A 9,561-nucleotide genomic window follows, 5' to 3' on the forward strand; every position below is an offset into this window, starting at 1 on the left:
TGTTAAATTAAATATTAAAAAAAAGATTACACTATAAGTAAAAAAAAATCAGCTAAAGCTATTTAAAAGTAATAAAAAAATTGTAATGGTAAATGTTATTTATAGGTAAAAAATATTAACTTTAACATTTGTAAGTAAATATTTAACTATATTTAATTGTTTAAAATTAAATATTAATAAAAGAATTTACGACAAATAAAAGTAAAAAAAGAAAAGAAAAGGGCATTAGTCCGAACATTGGTTCGTGCACGGAGGCAAAGAAGCTCCGTGCACGGAGGTTTACTACATGTTGCGTCTTTTTTTTTTTTAACTTATGTTTTTGTGTTCATTTTCAGACTCATTACGTGACATTAAACGAGATCGAAATATTACATTCTTAATATCATATTGAAGTACTCGCGACATAATATTGCACGCCGTTAACGGTGCGTGAAACAACTAATTGTAGCAAATGTTACGAAACGTCAAAATAGACATTTTCAAACTATATTTCGAAATTTTCGATAACAAGCTAACTCTAAAAATTCATTGACCATTATACAATAGTCGAATCGATAAATATTTTACATTCTCTCGAAACTTATTTCGAGAAATATATTATAGACACATCGAATGATGTAAATTAATATCGAAAATAGTTAAACGGATATTAAACGTACGTGTTAAAAAATGCGTATAAATCGTTTTTCTTCAAAAAATTAATTATTTTATTACTATTTATTATTTTTTCGCAACAATTTTCTCAATACATCATTTTGCTCAAGAAAAATAATGTGGTATGACGTAATTTTTTTCTCCATACACGAGTGAATATTTTTTTTTTTACATTTTATTTACAATAATTTTGTTTATTAATATAATTTTCCAAATTTAAATATATAAGATATGGTTGATAATTAATAGCGTGAGAATTAGGAGAAAGAGTATGGTGTGTCAGATTCAAAGCAAGGGATAAATATTACAGTAGACAATAGCGTGTGACAAAATTTCTACAATATTTTTGAATAACATTTTTCCTGTTATCGAACCAATTTCCAAACCAATTAAGTGTGAAAACGAGTGTGACAAAATGAACAATAAACCCTCATTCTCTTTTATGGTAATATAGACATGATAGGGAAATTATCAACTCCATCCAACTTAGTTTCTGGTTCGAATCCTGTGTGTCATAAGCATGTGCATATAAATCATGTTATTGTTACATCCGTAACCCTGGGAGGGCTCCATTCGAGCGCTGCATGATAGTGAATGCTACATTGGCCCTCAGCTGCAAGGCACGTGGGGGTACACATTTTCTTCACTATATCCTGCGAAGGCTATGACGTGTTTACCACTGTCCTCACTTATGACATCATTCATTTGATTTTCGTGCAACACTGTCCTTTCAATCGAACTAGTGATGACCAATAGTCTTGGGCCAAGCATGTTTTACAATCTCACCCATAAATCATATTTGTCTAAAAAGGAAGTCTTTGACAAGGGGATTAAAAAAAAAAAAAATTAGAAAAAGTGTCCATGTTATGGTCATAAACAAGTGGGAATGTATTTGTAATTTAATTTAGTATTATAAAGAATGGATAATTTTTCAGCCAAACAAAAGAAAACAAAATGAACTCAAATATATGCCCATAAGTTCTCTTTTTCAATAATACGAAAAGAAAAAAAGAAAAAAGTTTCTTAATAGGAGAAAAAGGAAAAGAAGAGAAATGGTTCCTTAGTCGAATTAAAATGAACGTGACAAATTGTCAATAATAATTTTACAAACACATAACTATTGTCTATTGTTATATAAGAAAATATATATCACCAAAAAGGAGCATTGTGAAAAATTGTAAATAAATTGTACTTATTATTTAGCATTTTAGTTTAATAAACTATGCAATAAATTAAATTACATTCACAAAATAACTAAAGTGCAATGAGTTAAATTGCATTCACAAGATATGAATTTGTCATCACTCAAAATTAAGAAATTTTCGAGTAAAATTATTATGATTAGGAAGTTTTCCAATTTTTCAAGAAATAATTATAGCTTAACTCATAAAATGTGTAATTAATAAAGTGTGTAATTCAGCCTTACTGGCAGCTGCAATGTGAAGGTTCGATTCCTGAAATATGAAATTGGACTCTCTGTGGGCACCAGTGTACAGATAAGCTCTTGTTCCCTAGCCTGTTGGAGCACATCCCGCGATTTACCTCCCTCATGATACTCCAGATACGGGACGGTTGGGCCTCTCAAGGTTGAGGTTCAACCTTTTATAAAGTGTGTAATTAATAACTGAGTTGTATTTATGAATGTGATATTAAAATTAATACTGAATTACATTAAAAGTCATTATCTTTATTCATTACACTTACATCCTTAATTTTTTCTTGATCATATTTTATTTTTAACATTTCATTAATAAAAAAATCTTCTCCTTAATCACAATTTTCGTCCAAAAAATTGTTAACATGCTTTAAATGAGGGTCAAATATTTAATCGCATTTTTTGAGAAATATTTTCATGCTTATTCAAATTCAATGGACAAATCTTTTTACTCTATCTTAAAGGAAATTTTGGAAATAAATCACAATTAGGAATAATTCATGTTAATTTGAGAAAAATGATGCGATGAAAAAAAGTTTGATATGTAAATGTGATAATATGTAGAGATTATAAATCTTGAACACAATTAAAATATAGTTTAGTTATTAAAAATTGTGGTATAGATATATATAGCATTTATTAAACTTGCCAACTTTGGATTATATTTCCGGCCAAAAAGGAGAACACACACGAGTATCCCATTGCCTGGCTGCATGAACACACGTGACATGAGCGCCACGTTGCGATTTCTTTCAATAAAAGCTTATTTATGTATTTTAATACTGTCACACTTATACCGGTTAATATTCGATAAATGAACCGATACAGATGCCAATTTGTGTGATGTCGCCATTTTCAAAATTTACTGACTTCAGTCATAATACTTAATATAACGCCTAAATTCCCGACCTAGACTGCTTATAATATATATTTATAATGTTTATATTTAATATTTTTTACCAAACATGTTAGTTTGCCTTTCTATTCTCGTACGAAGGAAACCAAACATGTTAGTTTTCTTTTCTATTCTCGTATGAAGGAAATGTTACAATTCTCAAGTCTCTTTTGGCAACAATCGCTCCAAGGTTCATCTAGATGCATGAAAGATATAAGAATAATGCCACTTGCCTAACCTTAAAAACAGAGAGTGAAGAGACAGACAAAAAGTGATAAGTGTTTTTATTTTAATTTTTCAAACTGTTTGATCATGCATCGACACGTCCCATCTAGATTTGAACCTGGATGTGTAGCATGATTGAAGATATAAACTTTAGACGAACTTCCATTGCTGAAACTTAAAATTTTACAAGTTCGAGCACATTTCAGACAAGCAAAAGCCATCCTTAGAGCAGTCATTGATGTACGACCCCCAAGCTCAATCAAGAAATGCTCTATGAGCTTAACCGTGCAGTGTTTTAGGTAAATAAAATAAATAGTAACGCCTCGTCTTCCAAAAATTCCAAACTAAAATCACGATAATACAAGCATAGAAAAGGCCGGGAGAATAAGTTAACAGAAAAAGAGGACGAACAAATTGTCCCAGGAAAATAAGTTAACAGAAAATAAATTAGGGAGGTCAACAGAATTTACACGAATCTTAAAATCAGACTATTAAAACATGGGAAAACAACAGAGGTCGAAAGATTTGCCCAGAACAACATAACTACAATAATGTACCTTACAGTTCTCTTTTCCAGTCTGTTTCTTGGGCATTGGAAGAAGAATGATAAACAGACGGGGAGAAAAACAGGGGGAAAAAACATACAGAAGTGAAAGCAACTTGTTGGCTGTTTTTTATTTTTTAATTTTTCAAACTCCCCAATAATGCATCGACACGTGTGCAGCCTGTTTTTTACCCTGTTTTTCACCCTGTCTCTGTAGCATTGCTCGCATTGGAATTATACCCACGTATTAGCCTTCCAGTTAAAAAAAGTTACAGTGTACAATCAAGGGCTGCTCTTTCTTTTAGCTACCTGTATTCATTTTGGAGGAAAAGTACAACAGGCCACAATATTAGAATAGCATCATCAAGTAGTACCAGCTTCTGTCGGGGTGGTACACGGAGCAAGGGTATTGTGCGGAATATTGACACCACCCCCTTTCACAGATACATTAGGACTCTGAACTGTACTAGCCCTGCTCACAAGATGTGAGTCGAGAAACACCACGATAACTGTGATGTCATCGTGAAAATGACGGCGAACTCCTCGATCAATTTTCTTCAAGTCTGAGTACCTCATCTCCCTCTTCTTAGCAGCTTCTTGCAATGCCACTTTCACTAATCTTCTAGCACTTCCCTGCAAAAAGAAAAATATTTATCTCAACCACAAACAAAAAAGGGTTGTTGCTCTTATTTGCCTTTTTCTATTTCGAAAACCAGCAAAGCAGAAAAGGCCTCTTTACAAGCTTGGAGTTATAAAGGAATAAAAGTTCTTTCATTCATGTTAGGGATTAAGCCCAAACTGTGGTTCACTCTATGAGTACTACGTCCACTTGCCGCTATAGATTTTCACTATAATGAAGACGGATTTTACAACATTCTCTTCTTCACGCCTCTCCATCTAATCTAGTAGGAAAACAACACCGCCCCTCCCGAAAAAATATAATAAATAAATCCTATTACTTAGTGTACGAAACTAATACACAAATATGAATGTCCAATATACAGCTATTAAGTTGATTGCAGTCAAGGTGGCAAGTGAAAACTCAAAGCACTCCAACAAAGGACACATGCTACTGGCAGCAACTTCACCACCAAATTGTGCTTCTATGTTTATAATTAGCACCCTAACCGACCTTCAGAAATTATGAGAACTACAAAAATGACCTACAAACACAATTAGTGCCAAGCATCAAAAAGCAGTTAGATGGTCACTATTCATAATTATGGCCTTCACTATGTTGCACGTCACGCTTCAAAATTAGAAAGGTGATTACATTTAAAGCGTCAAATATCTTACATTGCGTGGATGATTTTGGACGAGATCAACAGCTTCTTGGTCGGTAAGGTGCTCCCATAGGCCATCTGACGCAAATATAACAAACTGATCATGAGGTAGCAATTGGTGCACAGAAATTGATGGTTCTGCGCTCAAAATTGGTCTTTTGAAAGGTTCACGAAGTCGAAACTTTGCATATAATGGCTCCCTGTTGAATTCAGCCTTTTTCAAGTACACATCACCAATAGATCTTGAAATCTGTAAGACAAAATATCAGACTACTGCAAACATAAATCACACTTAAGATGTCTCATACCTCATATAATGAGATTACACAGAACATTATCCATAGTTGAAGTTATCAAGTACTTGAGGAGTTTGCTTATGAAACAATTTCATTTTTCCCCCCCTTCTTCTTTGTGGCACATTTAAATCAGAGGTAGATCTGGGAAAAGAGTTTCTGCACAAACCCTCAAGAAGATGAATACGCTCTCTCTTTTTTTTTTTTTAATGGAACGTCTCCCATTAAGCCTCTGTCTGATGGCCATTATTTTGGACAATGTCTTCAATAGTGATTTTTAGAAGAATATGAGGTTATAAATTTGGGAAAAGTTTTGGGTTCACATGCAGAATATTTTAATCTGTGAATGGATGATTGAAAATGAATATGTAAAAAAAAGAAAAAAGAAAAAAGGGAGGTTTCAAATAATGGCCATCAAATAGGGTATAAATCTTCTACAAAAATTAAACGTGACTATTTTGTTTTTTTCAACAATATTTTTTACCAAAGCAGGATTTTTAGCAACTATGGAACACAGGCAGAAAGATCAATATCAAAATGATACTGTAATAAATGTTGGAACTAACCTGTATGAGGCCCTTCACACGCCACACATTATGCTTTAGTACTACGATTTGTGAGTCGTCAGGGTGCAGTGAATGCAGCTCCTGTCTCACAGACTCAATACTTGCATTGTGCTCGGCCGAGAGCCGAATGGACAATACTTCCCCCGTTGCCTTGACTAGTCTTCCCAAAACAGCACGGGAATCACCAAGGTTGGCAATATATAGAGTTCCGCCACAAATGACTCCGACAAGGCAACACGAGCCAACTGCTGCTATCTGCGGTTTCATGGGCCATTGTCTGCTGACCAGTGAGAAAAAACCATCTTCCGTTGCTTGAAATGCTTTCCGTATCACCTCCACTGACATAGATTGATGCTCCGAAGTGAACCCTGCACAATAGGAAAATTAGCAGTTGAAGACAGGAACTTATAATTATAGGAAGTTAATCTACAGGTCAAAGTTTAACTAGCATTGGAACCTGTCATCTTCACTGCTAGTATTGAGCCTTTATATTTTGAAATATATGTACCAAATAATGTTGGCAAACTAAAAACTAGTTTGTATCATACTTTGAACTTCAGAAGTTACGAATTATCAAACACTGCCATAATTATAACTTATAATAACAATGGAATTCATAGAACTTACTCTGGAGATGTCGGAAGAGGTGCTCGTTGATGAACCGAGAAGTCTCGGGACCGCCATGTCCATCGTAAACCCCCACAAAAGTACCATATGGCCCAGAATCATGAGAGCTCAAACAACCAGATTCAAGTTGGCTCTGATCCTCAAGCAAATTATTCGCTTGAACTACAGCCATAGAATACTCCCCATTGGAATGATGCCCTGTGTCCTTATACCAAAGAAGCCCATCTTGACGGCCACTGGCATCTGAACCCGTGTGAACATATGGATCTGCCTTTGGCCGAAAACAGGCCCTCAAAAGGTTCATTAACCCAGATAACATACCTCATCTCATCCAAACCACCCTCCAAATTATCCACATCTAATAAGGACTCAAGATAACTCTGGCCCGAATAAACCTCAATGGGTATTTTTACAAATATCTCCTCCAGAAATAGTAATTGTTTGCACTATGCACATAAAGTCTAGAATAACATCAAGAATAAACGTGAAAACAACAAAAATTAGAAGTCGAATAACAGAAACCGAACATATTAAATTCAACAACTTTGATTTCAGCCAAGAATTCTATGAACTAAAGGGACAAGGTTACTGAATGTGAAACCGATCTTATGTTTCTTATGGGAACAGAACACCCATGACACCAACCTGGCGCAAAAAATAAATAAAAAAAGGAAGAGAAAATTCAGCAACGAAGAAAAGGGGAGGAGAGGCTTTGAAAACAAGAGTGGTCAAAATTCACTTTTTCCTTCAGGCGCAGCAGCCAGTTCAAATTCCAGAAAGTCCAACTCTCAGAAAAAGGAATGGAAACGAATAATAAATAAAACAAAAGAAAAATCCAAATTCCTGAAATAGTAAAATCCCGAAAATATCTAATTACACTACACAACATTTTACAAATATCTTTAAACTTTTACCTTACGAGCCAAGAGGAAGATCTGAAAGTGGAACAGATTTAGATCTGTAGATCCTTCAAAGTGAGCATAAAATCAAAGTGGGTTTCAATTTATTCCTTTCTCTCGTCACTTTGAACAGTCTTCAGATGATGTAGGTGATGAAGTAACAAAAAGAAGAAAAAAATACACTACACACAAAGAAGTGGAAAAGAATATGAGAAAGAGAGGGGGAGAGGTATGGTGTATTTGATCGGGAAACCGAAACTAGTCTCTCTCAGCAGACAAATCCCATTAAAAACCAACAATGGGGAGCTTGAATCCAGCAAAGCAGAGGACCAGTTTGGGCTCCACACATTTCAGATAGAAAATCTAGAGGTAAATATTTTTTCACAAAAAATGTCATTTTTTCACCAAATTTTCATTTTTATACTGTTTGATTTATATTTTTTTTTATGAAAAATATTTTTTTAAAAAGAATAATTTTTTTATTTTTCGAGTAATTCTCTCTCTTATTCTCTCATCTAACTCATTTCTCTCTAATCTACTCCTCAATAAAAAATAAATAAATAAAATATTTTTTAGATTGAAAATTAAATCAATCAAATACATTTAATTTAATTGATAAATTTTATATAAATAAGTTTTAAATAATTAAATTATTTAAAATTTATTTTATTTTTATATAAATTTTATGCTGACAATCGAACGCAATTATTACAAGTTTAAGAAGAAAATCAATAACTAGAGAGAGAAACTAATAAAAACTGTAAATAAAGAGAGAGACTCGTGAAAAGGGGAAAGGAAAACACGCAAATTGGGAGTCAATGAAGTTGGATAAAGATTGAGTGTATCGCGTTTATGTGTTTTTTCTATGTAAGTAGACTCTTTTGGTGACACGTGGAGCTCAAATGTATAATATGTTCTTAAGTATTATTTTTTTTTTCAAAATACATCAATAAAAAGAGTCTTGGGGAAAATTGCACCATTAATCATCAACCTATTGCTTAAATAGAAAGTTGGTCACCAATCTTTCATATAGTTGCATTTATTTAAACTCTGTTAAATCACTGATTACCCGGTCTTCACATAATACGATCCAAATGACGATTTAGCAAGAAATCTAACGTTCCACCATGACTCATTAAGAAATTATTGTGCAACTATAATGAACTTGTTATAGAGCCGACAAGTTACCAACCAATTGTGTGATTTTTTAAGAACTTTTTACACTTTGCATAAAAACTTCAAGCCTACATTTGCTTGACTTATATAAATTCGGCCTGAAATAAATAAAATAAAGTAGTTATTAACTTGATATTGTTACTAACGATGATGATAAAGTGAGCATGACAAATGACGCATGAATATTTTAAATAAGTACAAATACTCTAAAAGAAATTAACTCGATTATTTGGAAAGAACAACATCCAAAATAATTTAACGAGTGTCTAAATAACATGATGAATGTACCAATACTTGAATTTTTTACCTTAGTTGTGAAAACCATCATTCTTAACTAATGGAAGAAGGTGAATTGGTAAAAATAATATATATTTTCTAATTAAAATTCATATATAAAAAATAAGTTTATATTTTAATAAGAATATCTTTAAATCCAATTATGGGGAATTGTTCATTTCTATAAATTGGAAATATTTAACCAAAGAAGGAATGGAAGAGGAAATTTAGGATCTTAATTCTACAAATCCAACATTAAAGATAATGTTGTTTAATCTTTGTCTAGATTCAGAGGATGAGGTTGAGAAATAGCATATTATTCAATTCATTTGCACATGACAATATAACATGTCAAACCTATAGAATCTAGAAAGGTAAAGTATCCAACAATCTATAGTGGTCATTGGACACAATAGTAAAAAGATAATTTCTTATGTTAATCTTTCTTAATTATTTACTTTATTCTTATTCAGCACATGTGTTTTTATAAGCGTTTTTAGAGGAGGGAAAAAAAAAAGGACGTAGTATTGGCTAGTGTAAGCGTGTTTGACTATGCTAAGAAAGTCTATTTATATAAGTAAATAAATAAAAGAAAAAATAAAACAAAGGTTCACCTTCGTAAGAATTCTTTTCAAAATAAATTCTTTCATTATAAAGGTGAGTTTTTGTAACTTCTAACATGAAATTG

At 32.7% G+C, this 9,561-nt stretch overlaps 1 protein-coding gene across 2 annotated transcripts; it reads right to left on the reverse strand.

Annotated features, from left to right (window-relative positions):
• Positions 1 to 3,598: 3,598 nt before the first annotated feature.
• Positions 3,599 to 7,706, reverse strand: LOC111378689 (probable protein phosphatase 2C 60). 2 transcript variants are annotated; one of them, XM_023001918.1, is made up of 5 exons: positions 7,437 to 7,706; positions 6,523 to 7,167; positions 5,896 to 6,263; positions 5,050 to 5,286; positions 3,599 to 4,386 (listed from the first exon to the last, which is right to left on the reverse strand). In XM_023001918.1, the coding sequence occupies exons 2-5, from the start codon at positions 6,839 to 6,841 to the stop codon at positions 4,117 to 4,119; spliced, it is 1,194 nt and encodes a 397-aa protein (XP_022857686.1). In that variant the 5' UTR covers positions 6,842 to 7,167; positions 7,437 to 7,706; the 3' UTR covers positions 3,599 to 4,116. The 2 variants fall into 2 exon arrangements, with proteins under 2 accessions (XP_022857686.1, XP_022857685.1); XM_023001917.1 differs by having other exon boundaries at positions 6,523 to 6,983; positions 7,437 to 7,705.
• Positions 7,707 to 9,561: the final 1,855 nt, after the last annotated feature.

The sequence above is a fragment of the Olea europaea genome, unplaced genomic scaffold (assembly GCF_002742605.1).
Source record: "Olea europaea var. sylvestris unplaced genomic scaffold, O_europaea_v1 scaffold1853, whole genome shotgun sequence".
NCBI lineage: Eukaryota > Viridiplantae > Streptophyta > Magnoliopsida > Lamiales > Oleaceae > Olea > Olea europaea.

Excerpts from the sequence above, each read along its gene's own strand:
- LOC111378689 (XM_023001918.1), bottom strand. The coding sequence starts at position 6,841 with ATGTTATCTGGGTTAATGAACCTTTTGAGGGCCTGTTTTCGGCCAAAG. Across the intron at positions 6,264-6,522 it reads CCTCTTCCGACATCTCCAGA|GGTTCACTTCGGAGCATCAA; the intron begins GTAAGTTCTATG and ends CCTATTGTGCAG. Across the intron at positions 5,287-5,895 it reads GTGTGAAGGGCCTCATACAG|ATTTCAAGATCTATTGGTGA; the intron begins GTTAGTTCCAAC and ends TTTGTCTTACAG.